This window comes from Hyperoodon ampullatus (genome assembly GCF_949752795.1).
Source record: "Hyperoodon ampullatus genome assembly, chromosome: 3".
Taxonomy (NCBI): Eukaryota; Metazoa; Chordata; class Mammalia; order Artiodactyla; family Ziphiidae; genus Hyperoodon; species Hyperoodon ampullatus.
The window spans coordinates 139,155,778-139,174,262 of record NC_136916.1 but is presented as its reverse complement, the minus strand read 5'-3'; the positions used below and the strand labels follow the sequence as shown (position 1 = coordinate 139,174,262).

Sequence of the window (18,485 nt, the reverse complement as noted above, 5' to 3'; positions counted from 1 at the left end):
AAGTCTGAAATCTTGCTAAGTCCACCTCCTTAATTTGAGATAATTCGTTGTAAAAAGAGGAAAAAAAAAAGGGGGGGAAAGTCTTAAATCTTGTCCTCAAGGTCCACTTCCTCAATTTGGGATGATTCGCTGTCCATTCGTGCACTCCACAGACGCAGGGCACATCAAATGGACTGTGGAGCTTTAATCCGCTGCCTCGGAGGCTGCACAGAGAGATTTCCCTGTCTCTGCTCTCACAGCTCCCGGGTCTCAGCCTTGGACCTGGCCCCGCCTCTGCGCGTAGGTCGCCGGAGGGCGTCCGTTCTTCGCTCAGACAGGACGGGTTTAAAGGAGCCGCTGATTCGGGGGCTCTGGCTCACTCAGGCAGAGGGGAGGGAGGGGAATGCCCTCTCCTCGCGCACCAGGCAACAAAAGGGAAAAAAGTCTCTTGCCTCTCCGGTAGCTCCAGACCCTTTCCCCGGACTCCCTCCGGGCTAGCACTAACCCCTTCAGGGTCTCTTCCTGCCGCCAGCCCCAGACCTCTCCCTGCGCTCCGACTGAAAGCCGATACCCGAGCCTCAGCTCCCAGCCCCGCCCGCTCTGGCGGCCGAGCAGACAAGTCTCTCGGGCTGGTGTGTGCCTGAGGGCACCGATCCTCTGTGCCAAAATCTCTCTGCTTTGCCCTCCACACCCCTGTTGCTGTGCTCTCCTCCGCTACTCCGAAGCTTTTCCCCTCCGCCACCTGCAGTCTCTGCCCTCGAAGGGGCTTGTAGTGTGTAGAAACCTTCCCTCCTTTACGGCTCCCTCCCACTGGTGCAGGTCCCGTCCATATCCTATTGTCTCTGTTTATTCTTTTTTTCTTTTGACCTACCCAGGTATGTGGGGAGTTTCTTGCCTTTTGGGGGGTCTGAGGTCTTCTGTCAGCGTTCAGTAGGTGTTCTGTTGGAGTTGTTCCACGTGTAGATGAATTTCTGATGTATCTGTGGGGAGGAAGGTGATCTCCGCGTCTTACTCTTCCGCCATCTTCCTGGATGTCCTCTTTATAATTTTGTTTGTTAAACTGTTCATATAGGTTTTATTCTCTTATCTTTATGTATTGGGTTGAACTATCTAAAATTTCCATTTTTATAGACCCAGAATAGTTAAATATTGGTAATTTCATATGGTTTGGCTAATATGTTTTACTTACAATTAAATTACAAACAGAAAATATATTTTGTTCTCATATAACAAACAGATGCTGAGTGTGGAGATAAAGGGATGGTAAAACAATTGAAAGAATCAAAATGTACTTCACAAGTAAGTCAAATGTTTGGTTTCTAATTTCTAAGCAAAATATTACAATTTAAAATATTCTGTTTCCGTTTTAATTTCAGTTTGGTATAATGAAGATTATTTATGTGAGGTCTAGATCTTATTAGTTTGGTAATCAAGTTGCTGTGATGTTACAGATTCTATCCCTTGGAGGAGTTATAGATTTAAAAATGAAGCCACAAAAAGTTTACATGAAAATTTACACAAAAAATTGTCATTAATAATTGACTATATATAATTGATACCACAACAACTAAATCATAACTGAAGAAAACAATTTTGTTTGGTAAGATTGAATTATTTGCCCAGGCTGCCACAAAAGTATCTTCAAAATATTTTTTAATAGTGGAAAGCTTTAGCGATGATAGGTGTAGGCAGTGTACCGTAGCTACTAAGGGATAAGACAGGAGAAACAAGAGTAGTATTCTGCTGTAAAGAAATACAGGTAAAAAGCACATTTTCATTTTTTTGCTGGAGGGACCCAAACTGTTTCCGTAATGGGATTTGGTAACAAAACATTTGAGAAATCATATTCCTAGCCTACAAAATGATATAAAGGAAAATTAGTATTCAAGTTCTCAATCTTTGCAGGGAAAGTAGTATAATGAATTTATTAGGGCAAAAAGTGCAAAGAACATAACAAGTGAGAGCAAGATTGCTCTTTTCTTTCAAGGGGATATCGTATACAAATCTTGACCCAGAGCATGATGTGGAAATTTTGAAAGAAAAATCATTCCTAACCATTTTTCTTCATCAATCTGAGTATGTCCTGGTTATGAGTTACTTTTTCAGGTAGGGGTAGGTGAGATAGAGCTGGGAAGAAAAGAAAAATTGGAAAATTAAAAATAATTATTTTCCAGTTTTTTGAAGATATATTTTGGTATCACTTTCACCAATTATTCTTATTTTACTTATTTTTTCTATGAAATAATAACATCATATGTTAATATGATGTTTTTAACCTCATATTTTTACATATATGAGTTTATTAATGCAATAACAGTCATTTTTGTAGTTTTCTGTTACTTTGAATTTGCAGGTTACATATGCCGAACATTTGGGGAAGCCAATAGAAAGTAATAGTGATGAAGTAGAAGAAAGGGCCGAGATTCTTCCACGAACTCCTGAAATTCCTTTATTTTTAAGGACTCCTGAAGCTGTGAGAACACTTGGCTCTGTGGAGAAATTACCTAAAACCCCCTCATTTGAAATGTAAGATTTTAATTAGTAATTATAATGAAAGAATCTACATATTGAGTTATGTAAGTAATTGATAGGAATAGTAAAATGCCTAATACCTGTAACTTTAAAAAGTTTTTATTATGGAATATTTCAAATATACAAAGGAGAGAGAGAGTAGTATAATGAACTCTCAGGTACCTATCACTCTGTTGGAACAGTTATAAACATTCTGCCATCTCGTTTCATAGATCCTCTTCCCCATTTTCCCTGAAACATTTAGCTGAAGGTGGACTAGATCCTGAGTACTTATCAAGTTCAATAGTATAAGATTTAAGATTTTCAGAAGAATAAAAAATGTATGGAAAAATTTTAAATGTCAAGCTAAAAAGTTACTATCACATTTGGTAGGTTGTGGACATCATTGAATAATGCTCCAGCAGTCATTTTTCCTTAATGTTATAGTGTCTAAAACAAGAGATACCATTCTTTTAAGTAACCTTGGTAGGCATAAATATCTGTAACATCATTATTTAACTTTGGAAAATACAGATTTGTGGTTTACAGCCAAGAAAATAGTGCTGCATTCAAGCTCTCTGTTTAGTTCAATCTTTTCTTAAATCTGAACGCTGAGATTCTTCTAAAATATATGTCAAACAGATTTCACTTCATCAGGAATCTCTCACCTGTGTTCTACTCTCTTTTTTAAATTGCTACTAAGATTTTTATATATGAATGTCATGCTGTTGACTCAAACAAAGCATGTTCAAAGTGGAACTCATCATCAAATCTGAGAACTGTAAAAGGATGTGGAAATCGTATACTAAAACCTCTCATATTTATGGATGAGAAAACCAATGTGTAAAGTGACTCATTAATGATCATGGAGAGAGTTATAGAAGTATCTTCAGACTTCTATTATTTAACATGCACTTAATAGCACTATGTGTAAGCATTTAATAAATATTGCTCCTTTCATATTCACAACAGCTTTATGAGATGTAAGTACATTATTATCCTTATTTTATAGATGAAGAAACAGAATCACAGGTGATACAACTCATTGCTGACAGAGTTGAGATTTAAACCCAGGCAGTTCTGCCTCCAGAATTCATGTTTTAACCACGTGTTATATACTGTCTTGTCTAGTTATTTTCCCCAGATCATTTTATAACTTAACTCCCTTATGAAACAATCTGTCATGGCTGGCTTCTCATTAAGACTAAAATTTTGTGACTGCTCTCAAGATCTTGGGGACAATATAGCATCAGGCTTAAGAGCTTAGACTTTGAATCTTTGTTGCTAGCTACACTCAAATCCCAACTCTGGCACTTACATTCTTTTGAGCAAATCATTTAATCTTCCTATGCTTCAAAATCCTCTTCTCTGAAATGGAGGTGATAATAATGGTAGCTATCTCATAGGGTTATTGTGAGGAATAAGTAAATTAATGATGATGAAAATACATAGAATAGAGACTGACAGTATATTCTTAGTAGGAATTCTTTATTATTACTTCATAATTGATTATTCTACTTTAGTTAATATTATTCTCCACCCAAAACCATAGGTTTGTTTTTTTCTCCATAGGTTTGTCACTTCAATAACTACTTCCTCCCTTTTCCTGCTATGCTAATTCTTACCTCTCTGCCATTGCCTATGGTGCTTACCAGTCTGCAATATTTAATAATATGTATTTAACATTTTGATGATTTCTTATTTCTCTGTATCAGAAATAGAAATACAGCTACTGAATGTCAAACACAAAAGGAATCCCCTGGATTTTCTTTTCTTATGAGTTATACTTCTAGATCTCCTGGATTGAATTTATTTGATTCTTCTGTATTTGATTCAGAAATCTCATCACATCAGGTAATATGAGAAGCTAAAGTTTTATTTCTAAAAAAATTGTACACTGAAACCTCAAAAAGTTTAATTCTTTAATACTAAACTTCCTTGGAGCACAGTACAAAACAGAGGCAATTTATTTTATTAAAAAAATTTTTTATTGATGTATAGTTGATTCACAATGTTGTGTTCATTTCTGCTGTACAGCAAAGTGAGTCAGTTATATATATATATATTCTTTTTCATATTCTTTTCCATTATGGTTCTCCACAGGATATTGAATATAGTTCCCTGTGCTGTACAGCCAGAACTTGTTGTTTATCCATCCTATATACAAAGTCTGCCTTTGCTAATCCTAGACTCCCAATTCTTCCCTCCCCTCCCCCCTCCTTGGCAACCACAAGTCCATTCTCTATATCTGTGAGTCTGTTTTTGTTTTGTAGATACGTTGACTTGTGTCATATTTTAGATTCCACATGTAAGTGATATCATATGGTATTTGTATTTCTCTTTCTGACTTACTTCGCTTAGTATGATAATTTTTAGGTTCATCCATGTTGCTGCAACATGGCATCATTTCATTCTTTTTAATGACTGAGTAACATTCCATTGTATATATATATGCTACATCTTCTTTATCCATTCATCTGTCGATAAACATTTAGGTCGTTTCCACATCTTGGCTATTATAAGTAGTGCTGCTGTGAACACAGGGGTGTATGTATTTTTTAGAATTATAATTTTGTCTGGATATATGTCCAGGACTGGGATTGCTGGATCGTATGACAACTCTATGTTTAGTTTTTTGAGGAACCTCCATACTTTCCATTGTGGCTGCACCAATTTACATTCCCACCAACAGTGTAGGAGGGTTCCCTTTTCTCCACACCCTCTCCAGCATTTGTTATTTGTAAACTTTTTAATTATGGCCACTCTGACTGGTGTGAGGTGGTATCTCATTGTACTTTTGATTTGTATTTCTCTAATGATTAGCGATATTAAGCATCTTTTCATGTGCCTATTGGCCATCTGTATGTCTTCTTTGGAGAAATGTCTGTTTAATTCTTCTGCCCATTTTTTGATTGGGTTGTTTGTTTTGTTGTTGTTGTTGAGTTGTATGAGCTGTTTGTATGTTTTGGAAATTAAGCCCTGTTGGTCACATTATTTGAAAATATTTTCTCCCAGTCTGTAGGTTGTCTTTTCGTTTTGTTTAAGGTTTCTTTTGCTGTGCAAAAGCTTGTAAGTTTGATTAGGTTCTATTTGTTTATTTTTGCTTTTATTTCTGTTGCATTGGGAGACTGACCTAAGAAAACATTGGTATGATTTATGTCAGAGAATGTTTCGCCTATGTTCTCTTCTAGGAGTTTTATGGTGTTTTGTTTTATATTTAAGTCTTTAAGCCATTTTGAGTTTATTTTTATGTATGGCATGAAGGTGTGTTCTAACTTCGTTGATTTACATGTAGCTCTCCAACTTTCCCAATACCACTTGCAGAGGCAATTTTTTAAAAGATTCTGAGTATTAATAGCATAACAATGTTTCCCCATTATCTTTATGTTTTCAACTTCAGGTGGCTCAAATTGACATCTGTTGATAAAACAGAATCTCAGGATAGCAATGATTTAAATTGCAGTTAAAGGCAGTTTAAAAATTAATTTGGCTTTGTAATTCTAAACAAACTTCATATATTCTCAGTGTGAAAAAATTTTCAGGTAGGTAGTTGGTCTTTTCAACTACATGTGTATGTAGAAACAAAAATTGACAGGATTAAAGGGAGAAAGAGACAAAAACACAAACTTAGTTGGAAATTTTTAATACCCCTTTCTTAGCAATTGATAGAATTAGGCAACACCATCAAGAAAGATCTTATATAAAATCTGAAGAACCCCATCGACCCCCTTGACTTAACAGACATTTATAGAATACCACATCTAACAACTGCAGCATATTTATTCTTTTCAAGCACTGATGGTACATTCACCAAGATAGACCATATTCTGGGCCATTAAATGGCTCCTAATAAATTTAAAAGGATAGAAATTATACGCAGTATGTTATCTGATCATAATGGAATTAAATTGGAAATCAATAAGATATTAGGAAAGTCCTAAATATTTAGGCCATGGATCAAAGAAGAAATTAGAAAAGATTTTGAAATGAATGGTTATGAAACTTCAGCATATCAGAAACTGTAGGTTGCTGCCAAAGCCAGAGCAAAATAACTTTAAATAATTTAATTAACCATTTAAATAATTAAATTAATAGAAAAGAAGAAAGGTCTGTAATCGGTGACCTAAAATTCCACCTTGAAAAGCTAAAAAAAGAAGAAAAATAGAAATAGAAATAGAAATTTCTATAGAAATAGAAATAGAAAACAAACAATAGAGAAAATTAGCAAAGCCAGAGTTGGTTGTTTGAAAAAAATTGACAAAATTTGTAAACTTACTAGTTTGACAAATAAAAAGATAAAATTTACCTATATTAGGAATGAAAGAGAGGCTATTATTATGGCTCCTACTGGTTTTAATAATAAGAGAATATTATGAAATAGAAGACTGATAAGGGGGAACTTCACTTTTACATATTAAAATATCCTATAAACCTAGAGCAATCAAAATAGTGTGGTAAAGGTACAAGGATTGATTGATTGATCAATGGCATGGGAAATGTCTTGAAACAAAAGAATTTAGAATGCGATATAGATAGGACCACAAATTAGTGGGGATAAATTAGGCATTTGTCTTACACTGTACACCAATAGATATTATAGATGCATTACATTTTAAAATGTTAACCATAAAATATTTCAGAAGAAATATAGGTGAATATTTACCAGATCTTAAGAGAAGGAAGTATTCTCTAAGCATAAAAACAGTGGAAGAAGAGACAAAAGAAAATAAAGAGGGTTTTGGTTTGGTTACATATAAAATTTTATATGTTAAAAAAATTTTAAGGCAAAATGATAATGTGTTATAAAATATTTGCAATAATATGACAAACAGTTAAGATCTTTATTATATAAAGAGCTTATATGTACCAGCAAGAAAATTGCTGCCTCAGTAGAGGTATGGACAGAGTCTATTTGGTGAATAGATAATTCACCGAAAAAGAAATTCAAGTGCCTTATAAAATCTCTGGGAAAAACAGCTTTCCTTATTAATTGTCAAAGAAGTATAAATCTGTGCATAATAGTATATATTCAACTGTGATTTATATTAGAAAAAAACAGAAACAACCTAAATGTTTTAAACAAAAGCATGATTGAAACTATATTGTATGTCCATATTAGAGGAATATTAAAATGCCATAAAAAGAATAAGGTTTTGGAAGAATAGTTATTTGGAAAAATGCTCATAATGCAATGTTAAGACAAAAAAAAAGAGGACAGAAAACTGTTTCATGATCCCATTTTTTGAAAACCCTGTTTTACAGAGAAAATGGACTCTTTTGGCAGCAAAACTTTATTTGAACTGACATGAAGCTGTAATACTTTGTATTATTTTTATAGTCAGGAAAGCAGTAACAACAACCTGATTTGTAAAAGGCCTTCAGAATAAAACAAAGTTAATTAGAATTTTAGGTTATATTAATATTCCAAAGTAGGAAGTATCCTTGGTATAATATATATATATAGCCTATTAATATTTTATCTATTGCCAGAGTCAAATCAATAAACCTTATTTTACTATAAGTCAATGATAGTTTTGAAGATAGGTCTCTTTTTAATTACAATAAAGCACTATATAGAATGTTGCAATTTTGTCTACCCTAATTATGCTTATTAGAAGAACTAGGCTTTAGAGTCTAATATAAATGCTATACCTACTGTTCTACTGACTTCATGAGTAATATTTAATGAAAATTATTTTTCAGTTTAATGAACATTATTCTGCGGGAAATTTAAATCTTCTCTCATCACAACAAGAAAATGGTAAGTGATTTGAAGTTTGCTATATATAAAACCATGTTAACTTTCACCATTTGTGTTTAGTTTGTCTCTGATTTTCTTAGGCACTCAGTTTATTCTTTAAAAATATCTGTTACTTCTGCACCATTCACTAATTATTATTATTTTTTAGCAATTTAGCTTCTTCTCTCACTACTCTACCAAAACTTGCTTTTTCCAATATTACTAATGACTTACTAATTATTAAACATTATGAGTATTTTATTTTTATTATCATATTCAGTCACTTTGCAGCATTTGATATTGTTGACTATTCCCATCTCCCTTCTGGAGTTTTTGGATTTCTTCTTGTCTTGCTGGGGCTTACTTTTTATTGGACCTTCTTTCTTCATTTATCCGTTGATTAGTTCATTTATTCAACATATAAAAATAAATGTATGTATATATAGTATATTTTATATCAGGTACTGCTTCTGGCTCTGGTGATAGAATAGTGGACAAGAATGCAAAATTCTCATAGGGTTTATGTTCTAGTGGGAGAAACTGAAAATAGACAATGATTATATGTAAGGTAATGCACTAAAAAACAGTTGACATGGATTTGAATTGGCAGTCAGACTCACTGTCACAATTTTTAGTCTTAGATTTACTTAACTTTATAGAAAGATACAGGATAGGAGATAACAGCATGTACAGCATGTTTATCTTATTGAGAGGCCCACCGGCAACCCAAATAATAAGCTTTCTTTGGCTACCTCATCTACATGGGATATGTAAACCTGCTATGGACAAAAGACATGATGCAGGTAAATCACCTTGACACACAAAAGGTGCAGCCTTGGTTTCCCACCTGAGAGCTAGGAAGGACTATCTACCAAGTCACAGGTCCTCTAATTCAGGTGTAGTGCCACCCAGTACACTACTCAAACACATCATTATACATTTACCTTAATTCTTATTTTCTAAGAAAACAGTGCTGTGATGAGTCAGACTCCAAGGTCATTCTTCCAGGTGGGCCTGGATCAGCACAGGCCTGATGTTAACTCTACTCACTTGTGGGGATAAATATTATGAAGAAAACTAAAGCAGAGTAAGGGAAGTAGGGAGTATTTGCATTGGGAAGATAGTTGCTGTGTTCCAAGGGAATCAGAGAAGGCATCACTAAAAGGCAGCATTTGAGCAGAGACCTGAAGGAGGTGCAGGTACAAGCTACTGAGATAACTGTTCTAGGCAGAGGGTTCAAAGGCCTTGAGATGGGAGTGTACTCAGCCTGTTCATTGAACAGCAGCTTAATTGATATGATTGGAATCAAATAAGGAAGGAAAACTGGTAAGAAATTAAATCAGAGAAGTTGGAGGGAGAGCAAACCATAGGGGACACTTAGACCATTTAAGGACTTTGGGGTGTTTTTTTTTCTGTTTGAGATGGGAAGCTATTGGAGAGTTTTCAGCAAGGACTGAAATGATCTGACAGGTTTTAAAAGAATTGTTTGGCTCCTATACAGAGAACAGACCATATGGAAACGTGGGGGAGATCAGGGAGATTGATCAGGGAGCTATTGAAATAGTACAGGTGAGAACTGATAATGGTGCGGATGATGTCAGTGGAAGTGGTGAGAAAGGTCAGATTTTGGTTATTAAGTTTTCTGAAGGTAGAGTTGTAAGGATCTGCTTATGGACTGGATGTAAGGATTAAGAGAAAGAAGGATGATGCCAAGATTTTGACCTGAATAATTTTAAGAATGGAATTAACATCTGTTGAAATATAGAAGGCTGTAGAAGTTAATTTGAGATTGACAGGAGTTTAATTTTAGAAGTGTTATCACTGAAAAGCCTATATTAGATATCTGAGTGAAAGTAAGTAGGAAATTTTATATATGAACCTGGAATTCATTGGGGTGAGACATAAATTTTGGAATTGTCATAAATGGTTATTAAATGCCACAAGACCAGAACAAATCCAGCAATTGTAGACATTCTTTAAATGCGACTATCTAAAATATTAAATCTATTTACATTCTCCCCTTTGACATTCTCATTTGACACTCATTCACTTCAGCATTTTCAAATATTATAATACATATCTTCCCTCCCTGACTTCTCCTAATTCTCTTAAACTCCTGGACCTTACTTTTCTTAGCCTCCCCCCACGTTTTACTGAGATAAAATTGTCATATACCACTGTATAAATTTAAGGTGTGTTACATAATGGTTTGAAGTACTTATATTGTGAAATGATTCCTGCAGTAAATTTAGTTAGCATCCATCATCAAATATAGATACAATTAAAAAAAATTTTTTCTTCTTTGTTATGAGAACTTTTAGGATTTAGTCCTTAACAATTTTCATATATATAACACAGTAACGTTAACTATGGCATCATGTTGTACATTACATCCCTAGTACTTATTTATCTTATAACTGGAAGTTTGTACCTTTTGACCACCTTCTCCCAATTTCCCCTTTCCATACTCTCACCTCTGGCAACCACAAATCTGATCTCTTTTTCTGGGAGTTTGGTTTCTTTCTTTTCTAATTTTTTAGTTTCTACTTATAAGTGAGATCATACAGGTCTGACACTTATTTCACTTAGTATAATGCCCTCAAGGTCCATCCATGTTGTTGTAAATGACAGGATTTTCTCCTTTTTTATGGCTGAGTAGTATTTGTATATGTACGAATACATATTTAGATATCTCACGACTTCTTTATCCATTCATCCATCATTTCACACACAGGTTATTTCCATATCTTGGTTATTATAAATAATGCTGCTATGAACATAGGGGCACAGATATCTTTTCAAGTTAGTGTTTCATTTCTTTTGGATATATTCCCAGAAGTGGAATTGCTGGATCATATAGTGGTTCTATTTTTAATTTTGTGAGGAACTTCCATACTGTTTTCCATAGTGGCTTTAGCAGTCTGTAATCCCACCAATAGTGCACAAGAGTTCCTTTTTCTTTTTTTTTTTTTGAATTTTATTTGTTTATTTATTTATTTATTTATTTATTTATTTTTGGCTGTGTTGGGTCTTCGTTTCTGTGCGAGGGCTTTCTCTAGTTGCGGCAAGTGGGGGCCACTCTTCATCGCGGTGCGTGGGCCTCTCACTGTCACGGCCTCTCTTGTTGCGGAGCACAAGCTCCAGACGCACAGGCTCAGTAGTTGTGGCTCACGGGCCTAGTTGCTCCGCAGCATGTGGGACCTTCCCAGACCAGGGCTTGAATCCGTGTCCCCCGCACTGGCAGGCAGACTCTCAACCACTGCGCCACCAGGGAAGCCCAAGAGTTCCTTTTTCTGTACATCCTCTCCAACATTTGTTATTTCTTGTCTTTTTGATGATGGCCATTCTAACAGGTATGAGAAGATATCTCATTGTGTTTCTGTTGTTGTTTTTTTCTTTTTTTGGCTGCACTAGGTCTTCATTGATGCACGCAGGCTTTTTGTAGTTGTGGCAAGCGGGGGCTATTTGTTGTGGTGTGCGGGCTTCTCATTGCAGTAGCTTTTATTGTTGTGGAACATGGGCTCTAGGTGCACGGGCTTCAGTAGTTGTGGCCCATGGGCTCAGTAGTTGCTGTGTGCGGGCTCTAGAGTGCATGGGCTTCGGTAGTTGTGGTGCACGGGCTTAGTTGCCCCACAGCATGTGGGATCTTCCTGGATGAGGGATCGAACCCATGTCCCCTGCATTGACAGGCAGATTCTTAACCACTGGACCACCAGGGAAGTCCCTCATTGTGTTTTTAATTTGCATTTTCCTAGTGACTAGTGACGTTGAGCATCTTTTCATGTACCTGTTGGCCATTTGTATATCTTCTTTGGAAAAATGCCCATTCAGATTGTTTGCCCATTTTTTAATTGAATTATTTGTTTGTTTGCTGTGTGTTGTATAATTTCTTTATATATTTTGGATGTTAACCCTTTATTGGATATATGGTTTACAAATATATTTTCCCATTTTGTAAGTTGTCTTTTCACATTGTTGATTGTTTCTTTTGTTGTGCAGAAGCTTCTTAGTTTGATGCAATCCCATTTATTTTTCATTCTGTTGCTTGTGCTTTAGGTGTCATATCCAGTATTGTTGCCAAGACTCATATCAAGGATCTTTTTTCCTATATTTTCTTCTAGGAGTTTCGTGGTGTCAGGTCTTACATTTAAGTCTTTACTCTGTTTTGAGTTAATTTTTGTGAGTGATGTAAGGTAGTGGGTCTAGTTTCATTCTTCTTACATATGAATATCCTATTTTCCCAACACCATTTATTGAAGAGACTTTCTTTTCTCCGTTGAGTATTCTTGGCTCCCCTGTCAAATATCAGTTAATTGTGTGTGCTTGGGTTTATTTCTGGGCTCTCAGTTCTGGTCCATTGATCTGTTTGTCTGTTTTTATATCAGTACCATTCTGTTTTGATTACTATAGCTTGAAATCAGGAGTGTGATGCCTCCCTCCTTGTTCTTTCTCAGGATTACTTTGGCTTTTCTTTTGTGATTCCATATAAATTTTTGGATATTTTTTTCTACTTCCGTAAAAAATGTCATTAGAATCTTGATAGAGATCATCCTGAATCTATAGATGGCTTTTGGTAGTATTGGCATTTTAGCAATATTAATTCTTCCAATCTGTGAACATGGGATACCTTTCCATTTATTTCTGTCTTCAATTTTTTTCACCAGTGTCTTGTAGTTTTCAGAGTAGAGGTCTTTTACCTCTTTGGTTAAGTTTATTCCTAAGTATTTAATTGTTTTGGTGTAAATGGGATCATTTCCTTTATTCCTTTTTCAGATATTTTGTTAGTGTACAGAAATGCTACTGATTTTTAGATGTTTATTATGTATCTTGCAACTTCAGTGAATTTGTTGTTTAGATGTAACAATTTTTTGGTGGAGTCTTTAGGATTTTCTATATATAAAATCATGCCATCTTCAAATAGAAATAATTTTACCTCTTACTTTCCAATTTTGAGGCTTTTTATGTCTTTTTCTTGCCTGAATGCTCTGACATGGTCTCTCAATACTATGTTGAATGGGAGTGGACACTCTTGTCTTGCTCCTGATCTTAGAGGAAAAGCTTTCAATCTTTTATTATTGTGTATGATGTTAGCTATGGGCTTATCGTATATAGCCTTTATTATGCTTATTATGTTGAGGTGAGTTTCTCCTATACCTAATTTTTTAAGAGTTTTATCATGAATGAGTTGAATTTGTCAAATGCTGTCTCTGCAACTATTGGGATGATCATATGATTTTTTTCTTTCATTCTATTAATGTGATGTATCATGCTGATTGATTTGCATACATCAAACCATCCTTGCATCCCAGGTATAAATCCCACTTGAACATGATGAATGATCCTTTTAACATGCTGCTTAATTCAGTTTGCAAGTATTTTAGTGAGAATTTTTGCATCTATATTCATCAGAGATATTGGTCTGTAGTTTTTTTTCTGGTAGTGTCCTTTTCTGGCTTTGGTATGACGGTAATGCTGGCCTCATAAAATGAGTTTGGAAATGTTCCCTCTTTGATTTCTTTGAAGAACTTGAGAAAGATTGACAATTAATTCTTCTTTAAATGTTTGGTAAAATTCACCAGTGAAGTCATCTGGTAGGACCTTATTTATAATTGTATAATTGATATCTCTTTATATCTAAGGCATCTGTTGACATTAAAAACTCAGTATATCTGAAATCAAACTTGTTCTCTTTCTGATATACCTAATGGTCTCTCCATTATTCTAGTTGCCAAGACTCAGAACATCAGGGTTAATTTTAACTTCTTTCTGTGCCTGTGACTACATTCAGCTAGTCATCAAGTTTTATCAGTTCTCTCTCTGAAATATTTATTTTCTTTTCTATTTTCATTATATGGAAATCATTATATTTCAAAGTCTTATTACCATTCACCTGGGCTATTGCAACAACATTGTGATTGGTCTTTTCATCCTTTCAGCTTACTTATAGATCATACCCCAATTACTCTCCTTATGCGTAATGTTGACCATCTCATTGCCCTGGTTAAATACCTTTAGTGGCTCCCCTGGAGTAGCAAATTATGCTCCCAGTTTTCTAACGTAGCTCCTGAACCTTTTTGTCCTATAAAAATAATCTGTGCTTTGGCCATACTGAAGAACTCACTGCATCCCAAATCTGCCCACACTTTCTTACCCACTTTTTCTTCCTGAAATCCTCAACTCTGTCACTTTCTAACCATCTTTTCAAGACCAAGTTCTCTTCCACAGAACCTTTTATTTTTCCCCTTTGACATTCCATTCCAAAAAGGTCTCTCCCTAAAAGGGCCTAGATGAAGGCTATTCCCCAAGCTGTAAAACTTGGGGCTCTGGTTGCCTAACAGAAAGTAAAGAGGATATTATCTGAAGACTAAGTAACTGTGTCTATGAAAACTTCCCAGATCAACAACGGACGGACAGCAATTGGAATTGACTCTCCATTAGTCATTTTTAAAACATGGTAAAAGTAAAGTAGCCATATTTAATTAGGTTAATTCTAGGTATACGACTTCTGCACATACTATTACAAATTATAAATTTTTAAGATATTTTTCTGAATTTTTAGTCATTGTTAACATAGAAATAAAATTTATTTTCTATTTTGGAAAAAAAAGCTCTTTCCCTCACTTTTCTGAATGTCTTTTTTAAAATACTTTTTTGTATCTATACCATTATTATACTGTCATTATTTATGAATATACATAAAATATTTTCTAATCATAGGTTCTTTGAGGGCAGGGACTCTTGTTTACCTTTGAATTCTCCACAGCACCTAGACTACACAGTAATCTTGTACAGTAATCTATTATTTTATTTAAGGTGATCACAGGAGTTCTATGAAGACTTCATATGAACTTCTTTTGTTCTGAAATTAAAATAATGTCAAATTCATTTTTCAAAGGGAGATTCAAGATTTTTAGTTCTTTCTGGATCTATAGCTATGTTATAGCTGTTTTCCTTTGTTTAAGTCTTATGGATATGTACTGAAGTGAGAAAGAGAGGAAGAACCCAAGGATCAGTCCATCCATCTGTTCATCCCTCCAGCCATCCATCTACCCACCCACCCTATTGCTGGTTGGCTCAGCTTTATTTAGGGTAAAATAACTGAGATATTTGAAAATATATGAAATTTCAAAGTGGCACAAAGTAAATTGTTTTGCTTAATGTATTAATTGAATTGGTTCTCTGTGGAAAAAATATAGATGCTTTAAAAGACTTATTTCAAGTAAGTCTTTGGATTACTGTACATTTAAAATTGTTTAATAGTAATTAAAAATTCTAATTAAGATGTTGAAAATATATTTTTATAATTATAGTCTTAAATAATATAATGAATGAAAAACAGTATTTTTCCTTAAAGGCAATTCTGGGAATCATTAACCAAGTAATTCTTTATGTAAAGTTGATTTCAAAAACTCCTTTTTTTTTTTTTTTTTTTTTGCGGTACGCGGGCCTCTCACTGTTGTGGCCTCTCCCGTTGTGGAGCACAGGCTCCGGACGTGCAGGCTCAGCGGCCATGGCTCACGGGCCCAGCCGCTCCGCGGCATGTGGGATCTTCCCGGACCGGGGCACAAACCCGCGTCCCCTGCATCGGCAGGCGGACTCTCAACAACTGTGCCACCAGGGAAGCCCCAAAAACTCCTTTTAAAACTATAAAATCCTTTTCACTGTTCTGTCAATTTCCTTGAACATTGCCACAAACAGTATATTGTAGTTATGCAATAAGTAATAGTTGAATAAATTTGACTTATACAGTATGTCTCAAATCTAGCATTTCTTTCTCCATTCCCTTTTCTATGATTTGTAGGTAATGCCAAGCTTTCATCATCTCTTTCCTGTTAGCCCCATTTCTAAACATTTTCCTGTTCCAGGCTTTCTACACATTCTCTCCTGAGTAATCCTTATAAAGCAGTTCAAATCTTGTCATACCTCTGCTTGTAAACTTTTTTTTTTTTTTTTTTTTTTTGCGGTACGCGGGCCTCTCACTCTTGTGGCCTCTCCCGTTGCAGAGCACAGGCTCCGGACGCGCAGGCTCAGCAGCCATGGCTCACGGGCCCAGCCGCTCCGCGGCATGTGGGATCTTCCCGGACCAGGGCACGAACCCGTGTCCCCTGCATCGGCAGGTGGACTCTCAACCACTGCGCCACCAGGGAAGCCCTTCTGCTTGTAAACTTTTAATGGGTTCATCTTATCTATCAAATAAAGTCCAGATTCTATAGCTGGAAATTCAGCAATCTTTACAAGCTCATCTTTATTAATTCCATTTTAATAACTCTTTGTTATTTCTCAATGCTTCTGATAAGCTGAATTGACTTCTGTTACCCTTATATTTCCTATGTACACCTATTTCTGTTCCTCTGTGCTATTCTCTCCATTTGAGATTTATTACTCCTCTTTCTACCTTATATACTACTTATTTATATACTTGAATTCAAATTACATGAAAGTGGGGTTTAAGTTTGGACCTGTTTAACCTTCCACAGTACAAAGGACAATGCTTTACACATAAAAGAAAAACAGTTAAATATGTTATTCAATGTTACCCTATTTATTGTGTGCAGTATACTGTAATTTGGTAGATTATAACCAAATTAATCATATTATGTAACATGAATAGCATGATATTGTAATATTTATCTTCCTCAGGAAACTTATTTGGGAAACCAAAAGGAGAAGATACCTTTACTTTTTCTTTTCCATCGGACTCTTCAACTCATACATTTGGAGCTGGAAGAGATGATTTTAGTTTTCCGTTTCCATTTGAACAGGATCAAAACTCAACACCTTCTTCTGTAAAAGAGTTTTCATCCTCCTCACAAAATACCACACAATTTACTTTATTTTGAACTAGTTACTAATTTATTGAATTATTTTACTACTCTGTAATCATCTAAGGCAGAAATTTACATTATTACTTAAACTATGAAGACCACTTTCTTTTGTTGATTAAAGAAATAATGGGTTACCATAGTAACATTATTTGATTATATTTATTTAAATATTGAAGGAAATTAAGACTGTGTCATCTACTTTTGTTTTTATTTGCAGCATTAGCTATCATTATTTATTTTGGTTTTGATTTTGCAAGCTATATTCATACAGAACCTATGCTTCACTGCTGCAGTAAAAGAGTGGTACTTTAATAATGATCTCAAAGAATTTATGTTATTGATAGTGAATAAAATGTGTTATTTTCTTCTAATACAACAAAAATTAAAATATTATCATTTATTCTAATAGCTTTAGTAGAAGGAAATTAAATATGAAAGGCTAGAGTAATTTCTGAAAATTGGTTGGTTGCATTAATTGTGATACTGTTAATATTTATTTTTGCTTAAACTTTTTTGAAGAACATTTAAAATTTGTTTCCTGTCTTCAACAAAAAATTCACCTTTATGTTTATATGTAGTATTTGCTTGTCAATCAATTTTATAGCTTAAATGAAGATAATTAAAATTTGATGAAATTATATAAACATAATTGCTCAATATCTTTGTGCTTTTTAAAATTAGTTGTATTGAGTTATCAAGAAATAAAGAGTCTGATCCATATCTTGATGTGTGACTGCTGAAAGATTTTGAGCCTCACCCTGTTTTCTTCCCTTCTGCCCCACATCTGGTCAAGCTGGTAAGAAAGCACAGGTGTTTCCTTCTTTGGCATCAGTGGGAAGTTCAAACCATGTATAGGAACATTTGCCATGGCTCACCCCTAACCACCATAAAAATCCAAAGCCAGTCTCCCTTCTCTGCTCTATCAAGCCATTTTCAGACCAGCTTGTGAGGCCTGGTCTGCTCTCCCCAGAAAATGTTATCATATGAGTAATAACTTTTTCATACCCTATTGGAATGTGTGGTGTCATCAATCTCAATATCCAAACCAAATTTTAGGTGAGAATCAATCTTGCTTCTTCAGGGTGTCCATAACATATCACAATTGTATTAAAGTAAACCTTCCCAAACTTTTTAGAAGTCAAAAGGATGGTGTAACTAATGATAGAATTTAAGGAAACTTTGGATTGTGTTTTAAAAAACCTTCAACAGCTGGTTGAAAGGTGAAAATTTCAGTTAAAAACCTGGAATTTTTCTTTTTATACCAACTATTAATTTTATTGTCCCTATGATTTAATTAATTGGTAGTTTTGATGTAATAAAGACATTTACTATACATGAGAAAGGATAGAAATGTAACTGGCTTATTATTTAGTAAGAGGTTCAAAACTGGTTTTAGCCTTGGGAAACCCACTGATTCCATGGTTTATTTT

General features: G+C 34.8%; 1 protein-coding gene across 1 annotated transcript in view; it reads left to right on the top strand.

The window, feature by feature from the left end:
- The window catches only part of LOC307050797 (protein SIX6OS1), a gene marked incomplete at both ends in the record, with an annotated part of 59,640 nt that extends 42,570 nt beyond the window's left edge, over window positions 1–17,070 (top strand). Inside the window, 5 exons of the mRNA XM_079701054.1 lie at window positions 1,217–1,278; window positions 2,333–2,505; window positions 4,206–4,344; window positions 8,194–8,251; window positions 16,871–17,070. Coding sequence (XP_079557180.1) covers window positions 1,217–1,278; window positions 2,333–2,505; window positions 4,206–4,344; window positions 8,194–8,251; window positions 16,871–17,070 — 632 coding nt within the window. The remainder of the gene's footprint in view (window positions 1–1,216; window positions 1,279–2,332; window positions 2,506–4,205; window positions 4,345–8,193; window positions 8,252–16,870) is intronic.
- Between the last annotated feature and the right edge of the window lie 1,415 nt (window positions 17,071–18,485).